This window comes from Pleurodeles waltl, chromosome 11 (assembly GCF_031143425.1).
Source record: "Pleurodeles waltl isolate 20211129_DDA chromosome 11, aPleWal1.hap1.20221129, whole genome shotgun sequence".
NCBI lineage: Eukaryota > Metazoa > Chordata > Amphibia > Caudata > Salamandridae > Pleurodeles > Pleurodeles waltl.
Window position 1 is genome coordinate 528,494,259 of NC_090450.1, and position 21,035 is coordinate 528,515,293.

A 21,035-nucleotide genomic window follows, 5' to 3' on the forward strand; every position below is an offset into this window, starting at 1 on the left:
GCAGGACTTCTCCCAGGGTGGACCACCACCGTTCTCTGTTCACCCCTCCCCAGTGTAGCCGCCTAGTCTTGGGGAGGGCAAAGGAACATCCATGCCGGTGGTATCTAAAGAATGGATTGATGCACTTGGGCAGGGACCCGACTGCCATGCGCGGCCTCCAGAAACCAGTTTGGTCGAGTTATTCCCTGGAAGGATCCCTCCTCACGGATCTTGCAGCTCACACCTCATCACCAGCCCTGTTGCCCTAGACAATCGCTTCAATTGCTCACCACCCCAGGAGACATGCACCCCTCCTTTTGCTACTTTGCAGGTGCGTCAGGTGTGGTGGCGCCTCTCGCTCCCCCAGGCCTCCCATCGTTTGCCAGAACAGTCCAGCACGAACTGCCAGGCCAGGTCAGGTCATCCCTAGACAGGAAACAAGCATCCTGGCACCAGTTTCAGGGTATCACCCTTTACCGGCCAGGCTAGCTTTAATCCAGTGGTGCAGCAAGCAAGGGACCCATGTCTGGTCATACCGTAGCCACTAAGGGTGCACAAGGGAACATCACAAAACAAAATCAAATGATGGATGGAGTGTTGAAACTTTTCAAACACTCACCCCTAGTCACAAATCTGGCTTTAATCCATTGTTATTTTGCTCGCCACGTCACCCCAGTTTGAACCCAGCCATATACAAATCAGTCTAGACCCTGTTCCCCATGGGAACAGTCCAGCCCAAACTGCCAGGCTAGGGTGAAGGGTGATACCCTGAGACCGGTTTCAGGGTGCTTGTTTCAGGTCCAGGGAGGACCTGGCCTGGCAGTTCGGGCAGGACTGTTCCCATGGGGAACAGGGTCAAGGCTGATTTGCATATGGCTGGGTCCAAACTGGGGTGGCATGGTGAGCAAAAGAACAATGGATCAAACCCAGATCTGTAACGAGGGGTGATTGTCTGAAAAGTTTCAGCACTCCATCCATCCTCCTTTTGTGTTACTTAAGTTGCCCTAAGTGGTAAGGGTATCCACAGACGTGGGTCCCTTGCTCACTGTGCCACTGGATTCAAGCTAGCCTGGCTGATAAAGGGTGATACCCTGAAACCAGTCCCAGGATGCTTGTTTCCAGTCCAGGGAAGACCTGGCCTTGCAGTTCGAGCTGAACTGTTCCCATGGGGAACAGGGTCAAGACTGATTTGCATATGGCAGGGTCAAGACTGGGGTGGCATGGTGAGCAAAGACCGATGAATTAAACCCAGATCTGTGATTGGGGGTGAGTGTCTAAAAGGTTTCAGCACTCAGTCCATCACCCTTTTGTGTTGCTTAGTAATCCTTCTGCCTCATATGAGAAAAATGTTTATTTCGTATTCGTGAACGACATTATGAACATGGGGTAAAAGCTGGGAGATTACTCGCTTATCAATTAAGACAACAAGAATCTTCTAGAACAATTCCCACCATGAGAAATTCCGATTTTAGATTTCAGACATTGTATGAAACTTTATACACTGCCATTGCTTATTCAGATCATTCCGAAGAAAATGCCATCTTCTCTAAACTTGTTTTCATGAAATTGACACTAGAACAGAAACCGAAATTGGAGGGAGAGGTTACCAGTGATGAGGTACTGAGGGCGCTTGATTCCCTGGCTACTGGTCAATCGCCGGGGGAAGACGGATGTCCGATTGAATTTTATAAAATTACTAAAAATACAAACGGTCCCACTATTGGTATCCATATTTAATGAAGTTCTATATCTGGGACATTTACCTCGTGATTTATTAAAAGCTCGAATTACGGTAATTCCTTTACCAGGTAAAGACCCCTTAGAATGTTCTAGTTATAGACCAATCTTGATAATTAATTCAGATTTTAAAATTCTAGCTAAAGTACTGGCACATCACCTTAGCTCAGTAATCACCTCTTTGATACATCCCTCTCAAGTGGAACTTGTCCCATGTCGATCCGATACTAATCGTCTCCACACTATCTTGCACTGTCAATTGCGGAATGGCAGTGAGGAGAATGTTCTTTTTTCATTCGATGCCGAAAAAGCCATTGATAGAGTAGAATGGGGGTATTCATATCCTACGATGAAAAGGATTGGCTTTGGCAAAGATTTTCTCACATTAACAAGTGGTATGTATCATTTACGCACTGCATCTGTATCATGTGGTGGATTCACATCATCGTACTTTAACATACACTGCAGCACTAGATATGGGTGCCTTGGTCTCCATTACTGTTTTTATTGGCTTTGGAACCTTTAGCTAAAGCCATAAGATCTAATACTGATGTTAAGGGTATCAATACTACCACTGGGGAAATAAAGGCCTTTTACTATGCACATGATATATTTTTGAACCTCTCACACCAATAATTGTCTGCAGATGCTCTAATTTCTCATTTAAGTATATTTTCAACATTTTCTGGTTATGAAATGAATTGGACTAAGTGTGAAGCCTTACCACTGGCACCTGTTACAACAATAGCCACTATCAACTGCCTCTCATTTAAATGGCTACATTCAAAATTAAAATATTTGGGAATTTTCCTCAATATCTGCTTCATAGGGATGATTACAGATAATTTAAATACCATAATTGAACAAACTAAAAGATTTTCAACAGTGGACGCTTTTAAAGTATCCTTATGGGGAAGGATACAGATTACAAAGAAGAACATAATTCCCAAATTTAATTATGTTTTTGAAATGCTTCCAATCTCCATTCCAAGATCTATTTTTAAATCATTAACATCCATGATCTCCCGTTTTAAGTGTACATCTATTTATATCTCCATTATGTTTTGTATGGGGTGGTGACAGACTTTGTTTAAGTGGTTCCAAATTAGATTTCTCATCAGAGAATGCGGAGGGCGCTGCGTTTTCTTCATTTGAAATTTTACTAGATTGCACAACGTTTAGCTCACTCTGTTTACATGTTACCCCACCCACAGGAGTACACCGTTATGGGTTACGATGGAACGATCCATTCTTTGATCTGATTTGGATTTAGCAATCTTTTACACCAAAAGATTCAACTTTACAAATTCCACTAATCCTATTATTCATTCTTTGCAACTAGCATAGCAGAAAGTAAATAAGCTTATGAACATTCACTCTCGTCTTCATTATGAAGCTCCATTAATGGATAATGCTGATATTCTGGAACCAACTGGCCTCTCTTGATTAAGCATAAAATACATAGGATATCAGATGTATTTTTTTTTTAAAACAGATTTTATTGGTTTTTAAATCAATACAATAGTACTTATACATTTTTATTCTCTTAGCGTTACCATGTTTACCACAGTGTAACTTAGTCACATATGTACATAGCCTGGTTAATGGTACTTATTTAGAATATAACATAAACTCTTGTAATAACAAAATCCAACTCCCCCCCCCGTCCCTCCCTAACCCTTCCATCCGAGAGCCTTGATTCAGCATTGATATTTTTTCTGCAGAGTAACTAGTCACGTTTGGTTAGCACTTATGGGTCCTTGGCAGCAGTCTGAAGTGTTATGGATTTCTGCTCAGGGTCAGGAGTGTGTTTTTCCCTATGACTGAGTGCTGTATGCTAATATATTTTGTTGTTTAATGCATGGTCCTGGTTATTGTATATTAGGAGGGTTCTGCTGTATGAACTCTGACCTGAGTGTATCCATTATTATTTCCCAGCCTTCTGATACTTCCGGGGGTCTGGTCCCATTTTTGGCCTCTCTTTGAAGTAGCGTACCTTCTGCTGTTGCCCACTTAAGTAATTTGTTTTTCCAGGTTATTACTCTAGGGCCCTTAGGGTTTTTCCAGTTGCTTGCTATTTCCCTTTTAGCTAGTGTTAAGGCCAGGTCTATGAATCTATCTGAGGCTTTGTGTTTGGTTGAATGAGTAAAGGCGTGTAAGAGGCAACTATCCACAGAACATGTCATGGTCTTATTCAGTAGTTGGGACAATTTTTGGCAAATCTCAGTCCAATAGGAAGACAGTATTGGGCATTCACAAAACATGTGATTAAACTCTGCATCCACTAATCCGCATCTTGGGCAGCTCTCAGTGGATTTACTGAAGTATTTATTAATGCGGGCAGGTGTTAAATAGGCTTGGTGTAGGATATAGAAATTGATAAGTTTAAATCTAGCATTCCGTGAAGCCTTGGGAAGGTTCCGCAGTATATGTCCCCATTCTACTTCAGGGATGTCACGATTGGAAGCTTATTCCCATTGTTGTTTAAGGTAGGGTAAAGGGTCTGTAATGTCTGCTCGTATTAAAGCATACAGCATTGATATTGCCTTCGCTTTGTCATTTGGGGATGTCATATATGTGCATATTGCCTGTGCCGAGGGTTCAATGCCCTTCGTTCGCCAATGATTGTATATGCTGGCTTTTATAGTCCTGTATGTTAAGAAATGTTTCGCCCGAATGTCATATTCCGCTCTGATGGCCTCAAAAGTCTTCAGTTTATTGTCCTTGAAAAGCAGCCTACCGTAGTAATTCCGGCCTCCACCCAGTCACCCAGTTAGAGTCCAGTCCTCTTCCGCGTTATTGCCTGCAAGGAACTAAGGGGGAGCCCCGCAGAGTAGGGAGTCTTAGTTTTAATCTTACGTAGATAGGTTTTCCAACACTTGGTTAGTATTTTTAGTTCTGGACTGTCTTGCCTCTCGTCTCTATGAGATCCCAAAAGTATCTCAAATAATCTGGTCCTCTGTGGGGTGGAAGTTTTTGCATTTGGTGTTGTCAACAAACTGTTTGTGATCCAGAGTGCCAGCCACTGTAATTGTGCTGCAAGATAGTAGGACTCGAAATCTGGTGTTCCTAATCCCCCATCTGTCGACTGTCTTTGAAGCTTTGTCAAAGCCACTCTTTTCCTGCCTTTACCCCATATAAATGAGCTTACAATGGTGTTCAGTTCCCTAAAGAAGGACTTAGGAATCCAAATTGGGAGAGATGAGAAATGATATAACAATCTCTGCAGTACAATCATTTTGAGAATCGCAATTCATCCTGTCACTGATATTGGCAGTGTTTGCCAGAATGTCATGCAGGTTTTTATGGAACGGATAGCGCCGCCTAGATTTCCATCAAGAATATCCCTGGCCTTGTGATAAACTTTCACTCCCAGGTATAGGAGCCCGTCAGGTATCCATCTTACCAGGCCCAGGTTCAGGGGTGGTAGATGGCGTTTTGTGAGAGGGAACAAGCCTGTTTTATCCCAGTTTACTTTTAGGCCTGAGTGGCTTTCAAAGTTAGTTAGCATTAGTTGTGCTAAGGGTAAATCCCTGTGGATGTCGTCCAAGAAAATTAGGAGTTTGTCCGCGTACAGGGCTATATGATGCCTCTCGTTTCTGACAAGGATACCTGGTCCCCCCTGCCCTGCCCTGGCCGCAGTGGCCAGTGGTTCCATCGCCAATGCGAACAGCAGGGGGGAAAAGGGGCAACCCTGTCTCGTCCCGCGTTCCACTTTGTATCTGTGCGATATTATGCGCCCCGTGCGGACTCTAGCTGAGGGGTCAGTATATAGTAATTACACCCATGCGATGTATCCCGGTCCTATTCCGAGTTTGGACATAACTTTATAAAGGAAGTCCCAGTCTAAGTTTTCAAAGGCTTTTTCGATATCGACTGCCAGGATACCCGGGGTCCCAGCAGCGGGAGCTATGTCCCTCATAATGGCAATTAATCTACGAATATTCCCGGCTGTATTACGTCCTGGTATGAAACCTGCTTGGTCTGGGTGTATTAAAGAGGGCATCAATGGGAGAAGTCTGGATGCCAGGGTCTTGCTAAGGATTTTATAGTCGAGGGTCAGCATAGAGAGGGGTCTATAAGCTCCCACTCCTGTTGGGTCTTTGCCAGGCTTAAGAAGGGGGATTATGATTGCTTCCCGAGATGATTCAGGTAAAAGGCCTTGGTCTCTGGTGCATTTAAAAACAAAATCTAGTCTGGGTGAGAGGATTCCAGCAAAGGTTTTATAAAACTCAACGGGGAGGCCGTCAATTCCGGGTGATTTTCCCCCTGCTAGTCCCTTCATGGCTTCATTGATCTCTTCTAGTGTGACGTTCTCCTCTAGTGTGTCTGTGGATATTGGTACCCAGGGTTTCAGGCTTAGTGTTGCTAAGTAGTTCTCAGTTAGTTCTCTGTTTAAATTGAGTCTTTTTTATATAGGTTCTCATAAAAAGACCAAAACTGGGCATTAATCTGTTCTGGTTCATGCAATTGTGTCCCTGTCTTTGAGATCAGGTTCATTATGGGGGGGATTTTTCAGATTACGAGACCACCCAGGCAAGTAGTTTACCTGCTTTATCTCTCTCGCCATGTACTCTTGTGAGGTAGTTTTTATGGTCAAAGCATCTAAGGCGTTCGACACAGTGTGCTACTTCTGATCTCAGTTCTTGTATTGGGGTTTATAGGTGTGGATTTCCAGGCCTATCCTTCTCAGCCTCTCTCAATTTAGCCTCTGCTCACTCAGTATCCCCCAGTAAGGTTCTACGTATTCCTACTGTTTCTGCTATGCACCTCCCCCTTATTACTGCCTTAAAGGCATCCCATTCTATCAGTGCATTAGATGCCGTAGTGTCATTTTCTTCGAAATATTGTATCATACACTGGCGTAGTTCGGCTCGGAAGGGAGGATCTTCCAATAATTCGGGCCTGAGTCTCCATGTGGGTATACGGGGGCGGAGGATCCCCATTTCAGAGATAACAGCAGGGGATTATGGTCCGATATTGTGCGAGACAAATACTCCATATTTGATATATATGTGTGTGTATATCTGGTGAGCATAAAAAGGAGTCTAATCGTACATGCAGTTCATGGAGGCTAGAAAAAAAGGAGTAGTCCCTGACACTAGGGTGTTATTTACGCCAGGCATCTGTAAGGCCCCAGTTCGCTTGCCAGGTAGAGAACTGTCGCGCCGTTCTCAGTAGTGGGGAATGTGGCAGGGGAGGATGTGATCTGTCTGCATTAAGGTCACTTACACAATTAAAATCACCCCCCACTATCACTGGTAATTGTAAGTATGACGCTAGCAATCTGGATAGCCGTGTGAAGAATTCACCTTGTTCTGTGTTGGGAGCATAAACATTGATCAGAGCCAGTTATTTCCTCTCTAGTCTGCCCTTGATCGCCACAAACCTCCCCTCGAGGCCTATGAGGCTATCCGTCATTTGGAAAGGGACCCCTGCTCAGATCCAGATCAGGGTGCCCCTCGAGTATGCCGAATAGGTAGTGAAGAATGCCTGACCTCTCCATCTTCTCTGCAGGGCCTTGCCCTCTGCCAATGTTAAGTGGGTTTCCTGTAGGGCTATTTGAATACCCCTCCTTTGCAAGTATGATGGTATCTTATATCTCTTGCCCATTGAGTGCATACCTCTGATGTTCCATGTAAGGAACTTATTTGGTTTTGGTGTTGTCATAGTGGTGCGTTTGTTGCTCTAATCAGGTAATGTTTCTGATGAACCTGCTTCATAGCATGCCCCATCGTGATCTCATAGTCCCTGTTCAGCTTTGCATTTTTCGTAAAGGTTCTTGTGTAGTATTTAACCCCAGAAAATTCCCCAACAAAATAATTACCCAACTCCCCATCCCCAGGACAAAAGTCAAACCTCTCTCACCCAAACTTGTGTAAAAATGTTAACCTGTCCAACACCGTGGAGGGTGCTCCAGGGTGGAAACCGAAGCTCAGTAAGGCGGCCCCTCCTCAACCCCCAGGAGATAAGCATACTGGGATTTCACGTCTCCAAGACTTCGTTCAGTACAGGTGTGGGATATCAGGCGGATTACTCCGCAGCTCATCTGTTTAGTGCGGTCCCAGGTGCGGTCGCTGTATTCTGTTTACTGATGTTGTGATTACAAAATTACAATTCCATGTTTGTAGATCAGGCTTGTACGTCAGTTAATATTATTTGATGTTCCTGGGGTCACCTCCGGGTCTCTCTTGCCGGATGCGAGTGAATGGTCTGACTCTTGTTCTGATTCCGATTGATCCAGGTCGTCTTGGGATTGCTTAGGTGAGCCCTGTTCTGAACAGCTGAGGGATGCAGCGGCCTCCACTGCTTTTTGACGATTGTTTAGAATTTCTAGTGGGGATGGACTTGTACATCTAAAAGATTTACTGAGATTAGTCTTTCCTTTGCAGTTTAAATGGCGCTTTTCTGGGCTGTGACTTGTCTCTCCGGATGGTTGTTTATCAATCCAGTTCCATACCTGCTCTGCCGTGTTGAAAAACTGTGTGCCTGCTCCGGTCATTATTCGTAGTTTGGCTGGGAATAGCATCCCATATTGTACCCCCATGTTGTGGAGTCTCTGTTTGGCTTCCCTAAAGGAGGCTCTCTGTCTCTGTACCTCTCGGGAAAAGTCAGGGAAAATTCAGAACACTTGGTTGTCGAGCGTGCAGTCTCCTTTTTTCCTGCTTTGGGTTAGTAGGTGGTCTCTGTCCCTATAATGTAGCAGTCTGGCTATTATTGGACTGGCAGGGGCGCACGGTGGGGGCGGACGTGAAGGGATTCTGTGTGCCCTCTCCACTGCGAAGAACTGGGAAAGGCCTTCGTCTGCCGCATTTTCCTTCAGCCATTTTTCTAGGAAGTCTACCATGTTGAATCCCTCAGACCGTTCCAATAGTCCTATAATCTGATATTATTTTGCCGTGATCTATTTTCAGCATCTTCTGCCCTTAATTCTAATTCCCTAATCCGTTTCTCCATCTGACGCAATATTTTGGAATTGTCTTTAATCTCAGGCCTTAGTTCCTCCCTCTGTTTTTCTGTGGTGGTCACCCTCTCTGCTAAGCAGCGATGGTCGTCCCTTAGTACTGAAAAGTCAGATGCTAGGGAGTCTATTTTCTCCTCAAGAGCAATTCTGGAGGCGGTGATGGCTTGAATCACGTCTTGCAGGGTAGGTTCTCCTGGCTCTCTTTCCTCTCTTGAAGGAAATTTCCTCATGTTCTCTTCTTCTGGAGGTGCCCTGGCTGCAAGATCCCTGGTGCTGTCGGTATCACAGCGTCTGCCTGTTTTGCCCATTGGGGAAGATAGCAGGTGTGCTTGCTGTCAGCCGTTTACCTTTGGGTGGTCGCAGGCTACTTGTTAGAGAAAGAGCAATTTGTCATCGATGTTAATCATTATCCATCTGCTTTTTTAATTTCTTTTGGCGTGGGAGGGCAGTGGTTACTCCAAGAAGGAGACTGAGTTTTGATCCTGTGTCAAGACGAAGATGCTATACCTTTTTACGAGCCAACAGCCGGCGTTTGTGAGTGTTTTTATGCCAGACTAGCGATCACTCTGGTGTTGTTGGATTGCCTTTGGGCCGTAGGTTGGCTTCTTCGGTGGTCGGGTTGTCTATCTCTGCTGGGTAGCAGCTACCGTCCGGGTGCCAGGCGCTGCGGGCCCCAGAGCTCCTAGGTTCGAGGTTAATGCCTCCCAGAGCCTCTCAGGTAAGGGCAGCCGGGCCGTAGGCGCTGGACTATCAGTGCAGCCCTCTTAATGGGACAGAGCAGGCATCTCTGCTGCTATATCCCCAGTCTCCGCTATATTACTGGGCTCCTGCCATCCCCCCCTGCTGTGTTGGTCACAGGGCAGAGCTGCTCACCTCGATTTGGGCAGGTTTACCTCCTGACATTCACTTCTTGATCTCTGCTAACTTCATAAGATCTGTTGCAGTACCTCCGTTAGCCCCAGCTCAGGTCGCCGGCCGTGGGTACGTTTTTTCATGAGGTGGGCAGGGGAGGGCCCCTTCCTCTCCCGGTCCAGCGCGCCGCGGGTCCCCTGAGCTCTCACCAATCACCCCCCTCCTCGGGCGCCCCTTCTGCTCCGATCTCTGGGGACTGGCTCCAGCTGTCTCCAGGCTGGCCACCTCTGGGCCCCCAGGGTGACCTCAAGTGTTTGGGCGCCGATGGGCCCGGGGCCCCGCAGCACTAGGTTTCGTCTCACCGTAATTTCCAAGTGTTGTTAATTGGGCCCGCAGGTTTCGGCCTGCCGGGTCGGCTCTCCCGGGAGCCTCAGTATGAGTCGGGGGGCCACGAAGCTGCAACCTGGCCTCCGGTCCAGCGCCGGATCTCTCCACCCTCTTGTGTCGGCACTACCTCAGGGCCGGGCCGCTCGCTCCAGCGCAGTCGGGCCCGCCTCGCTCCGTCTTCTTGCTGCTCGCTTAGGGCTTCAATAACCGACGCGGGCTGCCACCGGACCTCGCACCGGTCCTCAGAAGTGGGCGGAGCGCCCAGCGGCAAGGATCCGGAGTAGCCCCTCACCTATTCAGCCGCTCCGCGTGACTAAGTTGCAGAGTGCCCGACGGCCGCCATCTTGTTGTTTCAGTTTCTCTCCGTCGTCTTCCTGAGCCCGCTCGTGCCAGAGCCCAAATCAGCCGCTATCTTGGGGTCAGGATCCATTTAGCGATAACCTGGCGGTCACTGCACTTTCCGCTTCAAAATTGGTTGTTTTGGAGCCATTCGGGGTACTATAACCCTGAGGGTGAGGAGAGAAGGCCGGGAGCTTCAGAAAGAAGCTGCGACCACCATAACGCCAAGCCACGCCCCCCCCGTATATCAGATGTATTTATGCCAGTTCAATCTATCAAATCGTTTTCCAGTCTACAACAGAAATTTGATTACCCTTCATCAAACTTTAACAGTTACATTCAACTTAATTTAGCCCTTACTCTTAAAGTATGACAAAATGTTCTGACGTAACATCTCACTCTCCAATTGCACATTATATGCGTTCTTGGAAGTGTTTTAAGGGTACAGTCTCTGGTTTATATGCCATTCTAGCGAATTCCTAATTTTCTACTGAAACGTCCCATAATGTAAAATCATGATGGTCCACACGTTTGAATATAGATTTTGACAATTAGGAGTGGGATAATATCTTAGGCAACTGTAATAAAGGACTACGGGACTCACGCCTTAAATTCAATTATGTCAAAATACTACATCATTGACATTGGTCCCCGTCTAAGTTACATGTAGCTAAACTATGTCCTTCCTCTCTTTGTTGGCAATATGGGACTTCAGATTGTGATATTGTTCATATATTGTGGGAATGTCCAAATATTCGTACATTTTGGCTTCAGATTGAAAATTATTTGAATACACAGTCTTTTATCAATGTCTCTCTTTCAGATGATCTGTCACTGTTACATGATATTTCCGAGTCGCCACACATTTCCTCCCATGCCTTAAAGTGGTTCTCTACTGGTCTTAGGTTAGCAAAAATTAACATTTAACATTTTTAGAGTTCCAGTGTTACTCTGACTCTTTACTGTTGGCTTGAAGATATGTTCGATGTGGCTAATTTTGAGAAAATGATTTATAAATTGAGTGACAGTTTGATTCATTTCAACCATGTATGGCATCTTTTTATAAATCAATGCTGATTTTGAATAGATTTCATACTTCTGATGTCCTTGGATTTACACTGGGGATCTCAATCCTGGATGTATAGATTTCTTTATTTCTTTTTTGCTTTTTTATCATTGCTGTATATTTTATTCATGTACAAAATGTTTTTCTGGACTGGTTTGTGAAAGTTATTTAATGTTTATGTAGTTTTGAAAAAAATTATAAAACATTGTGACACAAAAACAGTAGAGCATTTGTGGGAAGAGACGCTGATTTTACTAGGTTTTATGCTTCTGATGTCCTTGGATTTACACTGGGGATCGCAATCCTGGATGTATAGATTTCTTTATTTCTTATGAATATGCATGTTTTGTTGTATTATTTACCTTACTAATGTTTGAACAGTGATTTTGATAGTGAATGTTTTTTTTCGTTTCTTTTTTTTGTGCTTTTTTTATCATTGCTGTATATTTTATTCATGTACGAAATGTTTTTCTGTTTCTGGACTGATTTGTGAAAGTTATTCAATGTTTATGTAGTTTTGAAAACAAATTATAAAACATTTTGACACAAAAAAAGTCGAGCATTTGTGGGAAGAGGTCAAGAAAGTCAGCAATCCCCTCCATGGTCTCCATTGCCTTGCAAGGCCATGTGACTGCTTTGGTTCAGCTGCCCTTACTCCCTCTGTCTCACACTCCTCCTCGCCCCTGATATAGTTAGAAAAAACATGAACACGTCATAACGGGCTTGCTGGTTACTAATCAAAGACACTGCGGGAAGGTCTTGTTTCAATTGACTGGATGGTCATTGTTAAGTGCAACATGCAACCAATTGCACTCCTAGGCGCTGGAGTGCATCTATATAATAGGCGTTTTGTGGTTTACTAAACAGCGCACAGTACATCAGCAGTCCCTTCCTTGGTCTCAATTGCACTGATCTCTGCATTTTGATCTTTGGTTGTGATGCTTCGAGCCAGTTGGATAGCTCAGTGGGATGAGTGCCTGCAGCATACATGTGTATATAACATGCAAGTCACAAGTATGAATTACACTAAGGCAGACGGTGCCTTCACTTCTTGAGAGGTGAACAAAATAGGTATCATGATTTTACTAGGTAATTTTGGCAGCACTCTTTAAAGGGAACTGACACATTTCATATAGTGTTTTGCTCTTTATCAAACGCTAAATTTAATTTGGGATGCCTTGTTCGTGTATGCCTGTGGTTACACAAAGGAATAACTGTGCATCAGTTGTGGACGCTTGGGTGCTGCATCTACCTGGGGAACACTTACCATCTGGCCATGCAATGCTGAAAAACACATTAACATTCACAAAGTCAATAGCTCTTGTTTTGCAGAGACCGATTGGCTTTGGTAATGCTTGTTTATCATAGGGATTGATATTTACACATTTTTCTCACTTTGCAGAACGAGAAAGAAAAGTGAAGTGAATTATGTGACAATCTTGTTGGAGTTTAAGGAGTGTGAAAGTAAAGATTGTGGGATATCATTTTTGTAACACAACAAAATTTAAATACCTCTAAATGAACTGAACACATTGAGCAGTTAGAAAAGCAAGCATGAAGTACATTTGTTTGCTATTCTGAAGTGTGCTAGAAACAGAGATTTTAAAAGCCTCAAAACAAATCGCTCTACTTTACTTTGTGATGCACAAATGATAAATATTTACAGAAACACGATTTGTACACATCATTAGTGTGCAACATAATTTTATCAATCTCCATTAAAGGTAGATGAATTGCAAAAGTTCATAAAAAATTGGGTTGTGGTTCTAAAAAGTTTGATAAGCACTGGTATCGGGTCATTGAAGACACTGTCCTTAGTTCTGAACTTTTCACCTACAAGTCTTTTTTTTTTTTCCGGGTGTGTTTGTAATCCATTAGAAGCAAACAAGGCTTAGGGTATCTCAGGAAACGTTAGTACTGGAAACAGTATCCATGATTACGGCGAACCTTCCTTTTAAGCAGCCTGGAGACCCCCAAAACATTAAAAAATAAATTCTTGTGCACCTTGTACTGCCCCATCTCCCTCATAAATATGGAATCAAAGGGCCTCACTTAGGTGTTGCCGTTTCGCCTAGCGGGGGTGATACATTCCCTGTCCACACAGACAAAAATGGCTTCATGCTATCTTCGTCTGGCCAAAGCCCAGTCTGAGACACTGAAGACAGAGACAGCCCTTTTGCTTGTGGACCTGGAGCAGGCTTTTGACACAGTGTCAGGGTCCTTCATTTTGGCAGTTCTGCATAAAATGCACTTTGGACCCCGATTTCTCTGCTGGATTGAAACTCTTTTCACCATCTTGTTGGCCCAGGTCTGCGTAAAAGGGACTCTGTCTGCGACCTTCCCCATAGAGCATGACACCTGACAGGGCTGCCCATTATCACCACTGCTATTCGCCCTGGTAATACAGCCCTTAGCAGAACTGATCCGTTTGGCGCTGCTGTGGATCCGGGGGTTTTGACGGCTGGGGGACATGAAGACATAGTTTCCTTCTAGGCTAACGATTTTCTCCTCTACGTCCATCTGCCTCACCTTATGATTACTCACCTCATGGAGATTCTCCATATCTACAGAGTCGCATTGGGCTTTAGGGAGACTGTAGCAGCAATAGTAGGAATTTTGGGTGGAGAGCAATAACTTCTGCTTCCTTGCAGTCGCGGCTCGCGCTTACAGAAAGGGGTGGGGCGGCACGCAAGCAGGCGGGAGATTGAATCAAATTAAATATTTAAAAAGATTACCCTTCGCTCCCGCGCCACTCCTCTGACTCCTCCTGTCTTGCTGGGGTAGCAGGCAGACTGGGAGCCTGTGCAGGCGCTCTCTAGCCCAGCAACGGTGTTGCTGGGCTGGAGAGAGCCCTGTGCGCATGTGTGTTTAGCCGACCTGAGACGGCCGGTCACACACACATGTGCTCTGCAGCACTTCCCCCCCCCACCCCCACCCCCAGTGCACATCACCCCGTGGCCCTACCCCCTTTTTCCAAAAAACAATCATAAACACAGTTTATGATCGTTCTTTGGGAAAAGGTTTGCAGCTGCGGGGAGGTGGGGGGGGGGGTGCTGGTGACACTCCTTCGTCCCAATGTATGAGCCGTCCCTGCTGCCTGGGAATTATTGTTGTCTTTTTCCAGCAACGAAATTGGGATCTCATTGTCATTGTTGTCCTAACGTAAGCGCAAATATAACACTTGCGCATCGCATTTGCTATCTGCGGAGGGACAGGTACCCCTTCCTTGCTTTCTCTATATCCTACAACATTATCGACAAGTACTGGCAAGTTAATGTATCTCATACATACGGATGCAGATCAGTGCATTTCTCTGAGCATGGAAGATCCCCTGCGTCTCCTTTGAAAAATGCCATTGAACTGCCTATGAGGCAGGTCTAGTATGGGCCGATATCCAGTTGTACGATTGGTCATCCCACATGATACTGATAAATGACTGGCTTTATGTCAGCAGGGGAGATCCCATGTTGACATTGTAACTTGATCTCAATCAGCCACATAGTATCCTCGCCCTGCTCTATAGTAGGACTCTGCAACACTTCTTCCTATAGATGACATGCCTTCCTGTCCTTTGTTGGCATGCCACGTTAAGGCACATCTAATGTCTTGCCAAAGTAATGGCACCAGCACCACTGTGGCTAGGAACATGACTTTCTGAGACAGCTGAGCTCCCCGACTTGGTGAGTTGGGACCTAATAGGTATCACCACCCTGGGCAATGTACAGGCAGGTAGTCCCGTTCAATCTTTTCAGGAATTACCTAAGGACTTTCAATTCAATAAATATCTCCAATTAAGGCATGCCCTTGACACCTACATAGCCTCTCTCACTGTGATCCTGAAATACAACTCCATTGAATGCCACCAGACACTAGAGACCCTGGCCAAAGGGGGTATCCACAGATTGTTTAAAGTACTGATCAATAACGTCCCTGATCCCCTGGGGGCTTTTAGAGCTTGTTGGGAGGCAGATTTGGGGATACTCAAGAATGAAGATTGGGTTGAGGCTACGATGTCCCATAGGGGATTGGCTATATGCTTCCGCATCATCCAGTTTAAATTCTTCCATAATTTCTCCAGCACACCAGCTGGTCTGTGACGAATGGGCCAAACCACTAGCCCTGTCTGCCTTTGTTGCAGGGCTTCACCGGACCTTTTCTTCTGTGTAGTCTGTGAATGCCCAATTATCAACAAGTACTGGTCATCCAGAGCTACCAACGACCCCAAAATTGCCCAGCTGGGCGTCATGTATGACGGGGGTGCCACAAAGTATTCAAACACTTGTCACTATGTGATACATGGTGGCAAAAGATGGACATTGCCCACCACTGGCCCCCACACTGACAGAATGGATTGATGGGATGAACCTATGTGCAGCAATGGAGAGCTAGTGTACAAAGCCCGAGGGGCCCACAAGAAATATGTCGAGATCTGGGAACCGTGGGGCCAGTGAGCTAGAATAATAATATATATCTGAATTTTGATGCTTGTGAAATGTGCGCATTGACATATATATTGATAATAATTGTACTGGAACTCAAAGGAGGAAGTCGAGGAAGGATGGAGCGTGCTGGGTTCTTTGAATTGTTCTGTTTGCTATAAAAACAAAGTTTTAAAATTTTTTTTACAAAAAATTGCCTTAACATTCTTTTCTTTTATCTCTTTACAAAACATAAGTTAGTTTAAACAGATTATACCAGAGGTTTCTCTACAATGGCAACACTTTCCATAATTCTTCCCATTTATCTCTTCTAGAACAAACAGGCTTTAATTAATGAAGCAGTGAAATACAATTGTGGTTTCAAGATGCTGCATACTATGGTGGAAGGTCCGATTTCAGGACTAAGTCTTAAACTAACCCTGCAAATTAATCATTAAAAAAGGTGGCAAGGTTTAAATCTGAGATTTGTCATGTATAAACAGTTTTCAGGATGCTTCATTTCACATTTCAGTGAATCCTGTGACAAGTCGATTCCGAAGGTTTTCAAAAGGTTAACAGTTGTGAATTTAAGTTTTGCTTGCAGGTTTCTCTTCCAACCAATGTTATTCTGAAGTTGCAAGGCATAAGTAGAGGATAGGTACTTGATCTCTTCCCTGGATGATCGGCTTGTCAAGGCAGAGTCCTTTAAATCACCACAGGCAAACTAGAAGGATTTTTCTCTTGTAGATCAATTGAGAAATTTTCTGAAACAGTATTTCCAACTCCAAGATTTGGAAGCAATTTTTATTACAGTAGCAGCAGGTTTCTGTCATTGGCAGTTTTTTTTTAGGGTCACAGTGTTTTGGGTGAGGGCAGTGAATCATGACTGTAATTTTTTTGGTCCTGCATACCCTGAGGCCCATGAGAATGAGCAGATCTGTGAAAGAAGACCGTAGCCAGCTTTGAGAAAAGTGTTTTTTACAAAGACAGCATAACTTGTTCCCTTGTGACCCCACTGGAAAAAAGGTCTCCTTTTCAGGCTACTCCTTCAGAGATGACTGTGGTATGAGGTATATCTCTGTTGGGGCAGCAAGACCACTTCGGAAATCTCACAGTTCAAAGTGGGTGGGTAGTTATGGAGAATAATCTTGACATCCATGCATTTGAGCTGTTTGCAGTACACCAGCACTGGTGTGTTTTTCTACTAATGTTGAGTGGCACATCAGTACTGATTGGGACAACAGCAGTGTACTACCTGAGGAAGCAGTGTGGTATAATGTAGAAAACATTATTAAAGAATGGAATTAATTTATGAGTTTTAGGTGTGCAATTAGTTCAGAGCTGCTGCAGTAATGTCCACCATGCTACCCAAAACATGTTTTCAAATTTTACAAAATCTCTAACACAAGTGGGGAAAAGCTCTGGGAATGCCACTAGACGATGAACATCAGTGTGGAGTCCTTTGCTCTTGCAAATAGATGTAGGGTCTATAACGGGGTCCACAAAGCTGCGTTTTAATGGAATTTTGCCACAGCAAATACCAAAAGGTAAGATCAACAGATTGTTGCTTACAGGGCAAGGAAAATATGATACACTGCTTAAAGTATTATAATTCATTAACCGTACATGAAAGTATTGGTGTCTTGCGTTAGTGTGAATTTCCTCTATTTCACACAAGTGAAATATAAAGGTTCTGTGCTTTGAGGCTAGCTAATTTTCTTTCTCAAACTTCTTCACTGAATACGACAAGGGTGCCCCAGGGTGAAGATGGTTACACAAGTAGTACTGTGAAGAACAGAAGATGCACTTGTGTTTTAGAAAAAGTAAAATGCTGCATGTATAGTTAAGACAGATAGCAATGTTGGTACATTTAAGAATTATGTGGCAACCGTGGTAATCTAGGGGTCATATGTTTGGTTGATTGTTAGTATAACCCTGTTGTGATGGTGAAATCTAATTATGGGACAACAGTGGAGAACCCAAAGTGAACAAGCATTTGCATAACCAAGAGGTCTTGGTTACGTGCTAACACATGCAGTATTAGCATATTATAGCAAGACAAACGAGAGGGAACCTGAAGGAGCAGGCAGTGTAGGCTATAGTTGTAAAGTAGTCCCTCGTGATCTTCAGTGCAAGCATTGAAGTAAAGATGGAAGGATACAAGCCAGTAGGTTTAGGTAAAAGATGAATACTCTATTGGGCTGAGTGAAGACATGATTGACAGTTTCAAGCCAATTACTGAAAGAGGCTGGTGCAGAAAGCTAATGGTTGATAGGGATGTGTCCAAAGCTCCATCCATGTATACTGTAAGCAATGAATATGTTTGTCCGCTGTGCTGCTGCATCCGAGACTGAAAAATCGAACACTAGCTTGAGTTCCTCCTTTCACTAATAGGCAAAATTTGACTATTCAAAATGGCGCTAGGTTTTTGTGTTACTCCATGAATATTCCAATTATCCTTTCTGAAGTATTCCCTACCTGTACAGCGTGTATGTGTGGGGAGGGTAGGAGGGCGGCGGCAGCAAATTTGCTTGGCCTTGATTTTGAGGGGTTTCTACTGGCCCAAGAACATTATGCATCTCTTTGGTACTAGAGGAACCACTTACTCACTTTGAAATTACTTCTAGATACAGTCAAGTGGGAAAAACAGATACAGTACTAAAACAAGAGATTAATCAAAAAGATTTTTGCATGCACTAACGGCACAGCTTTGCACTTACAATTCACAAAGGCTGGTAACACTTCACCATCTCTACTAAACGTGGAGTTTGTGCATAACTGTAGACGAGTGCAAATATGTCTCTCATATTTGCGCCAGTGTGAGCAGTTAACATGTATACTGAAGAATTAGATAGTTTAGGATATACATTTATTAAAGTAGAGCCACTGCTTGACATAATTCGTATTCAGTGTACCCATCCAGAGCAATATTCTTCAAATGCTTCCAAAATGCAATGTTTCATAGTTAAGACAGTTGTGACATCCAGCTTTAAGAATTATCAAATGCCTTTACTAGCATTCATGTCTCATTATGGTAGTAGCCTAAATAAAAGTGATATTTGCCTTCCCAGTTTCTAGTGGAATCGCTGCACTCCAGTCAGAGGGCTGCACTCTCCAGCACACCAGGGCAGAGCAACGAGACACAGAAGCAAGAAGTGGCTCATCGCAGAGAGGTGGCTCTTGACATCCTATCTGAGATTGCCAGTGTATTTGATTTTCCAGATCTCAATCGCTTTTTAACGGTAAGTTGGTTATTGCCACATAGGACGGGAGTGTGACCAGCACAGGTATCTTCTTAGTACCTTCTCTGTGTTGTTTTCTGACTGCCTCTGTTTCACTGGAAGAGCCTTGAGATTGCTAAGGTTGGGTTGTTGCTCTTTCTGTGGTTGGAATACTTTGTCCCTTTGTCTTGAGAGTCAAATGCTATATTAGGCTGATGTGTGTGAATCTTTTTGTTGACAGATTTTGTGTAGTTTGTGATATCGGAACTAAACTGGGAACTAATGACTTCATTGGTCTTGCTGGAAAGAGCATCTATACATAGGACATAACTGGCTTCTTTGAAAGACCTGGTATAATTTTAAAGGATTGTTAAAGCCATGGTTTTACCCTATTTTTGTCCTCCTGTCTGCAGAAAGCAACCTAAAAATTCACTGGCAATGGGACAACCAGAAGTATAAGGTCTGCACTGACCTGGCTCACGGACGGTGAAGCTAGGTGGATCACCAAACCCACTTATTGACATATGTTTAACTACAGAAAGAGTACCCTACCCCTGAAACTACTGGGTAAAAAATCTACATTTAAGGGGGGGATTTAAAAAAACAAGAAATCATTTACTCTTACCATTCGGCACGTACAGAAACTGAGCAGGGACAGTAGGGATCCTACTTGCTCTGATGAAGGCTTGAAACCCCTGGAGAGCTTGCATAGAGGCCAAAACATTTTGGCATGACAGTAAGAATGATAAGTGAGACTTAATCTCTCATTCCTCATTCAGATTAATTTGTAGCCCTGCCCTGTGTACCCTCCAAGTAAAGGAAATAATTTTAGTTTAAACAGAGGTCGTTTCAACAAAACTCTGGATACTACACATAACCAACATCATTTATGCTGACCTCCCTATCCAGGAGGTCGATACTGCCTTGATGGTGTTATTTTATTAAGGTGGGACGGATAAACTGATGATGAAGCACACCTCAGAAATGTGGGTGAGACTTTTCCTTCCAGTATCTGTGATATTGCTGTCATCAAACACAGGCACTACAGCCCTTCTCTAATTCTAAATGTCTTCCCATTACTAGTGTATTTTGGGCGTGTGAGTTGCACTTTCTATGTTTGCAGTAATAAAATATACACTTAAATTAAGGTGTTTTGCTCTCACCTCACTGTTGCACCATGTATCTTAGTTAATACTATTTTATCAAGTTATACATTACCACACCATTTTGAAAAAGTGTATTAAGCTGTTGATGAAAGGCAGAGCATAGCTTTTTGACTCCCTGAAACCAGGTCAGTGGTACCATGTTGCACAGGATATTTAATCTGTAAAGGGAAATGCTTTACTTCTTTTCAGTTAAAAATAAGGGGCAGAGCCCATGACCACCACAAGCTTCTAAGGTCCTTACATACAAGAAGGTAGACAGCTCATCAGGTCAGACAGTCATGTACCATACCAGCATCATTAATGAAACTGCCAATAGAACAAGAACAATTTTCACATGTGTCAAGCACTGCATCAATTCAGTCTGAGCCTCCTCTCCCAGGGTATATGGACCAGTGCAGTGGTGTTAACCAATTCTTCAGTGAAAAAAAAACAGAAAATCTGACAGCATGTTGAAAACACCAAACCCGCTTCTCCACTGACACCCATTCCTTCGTCTTGCCTCCCACAATGGCCATCTTTAAAACCTCTGTCTTTGAAAGACATTGCTGATTACCTTAATACTCTCAAAGACACATCCTATGTAGACATTTTTCTTTCATCAAAGCACCGTCTGGAGAGGTTCTCCCACTCCTGCTCACCATTGTTCACACCTCCCTCACTCAAGGCTTCTGTATTAAAGATCTCAAGTCCGGCCATATCCTCCCACTCCAGAAGAAACCCATGTTAGATTCTGGATTACAATAACTTGTTAATGCTGTTTTTATTCTGTGCCCTATTGAAGCAATATTGCATCTCCTTAATCTATTACCAGTGGTTAACTCACTTTGCTGAGGATGTTTACTATTATTAATTGTCTGTTCTGCAATTATGAACCAAAGTCAGGGTTAGAGAACATTACAAGAGGGC

At 43.9% G+C, this 21,035-nt stretch overlaps 1 protein-coding gene across 2 annotated transcripts in view; it reads left to right on the forward strand.

The window, feature by feature from the left end:
* Nucleotides 1-21,035, forward strand: part of ATR (ATR serine/threonine kinase) — a 488,241-nt gene that overhangs the window by 141,916 nt on the left and 325,290 nt on the right. For both annotated transcript variants that reach the window (XM_069213920.1, XM_069213921.1), the window contains exon 14: nt 18,814-18,984. In XM_069213920.1, coding sequence (XP_069070021.1) covers nt 18,814-18,984 — 171 coding nt within the window. The remainder of the gene's footprint in view (nt 1-18,813; nt 18,985-21,035) is intronic.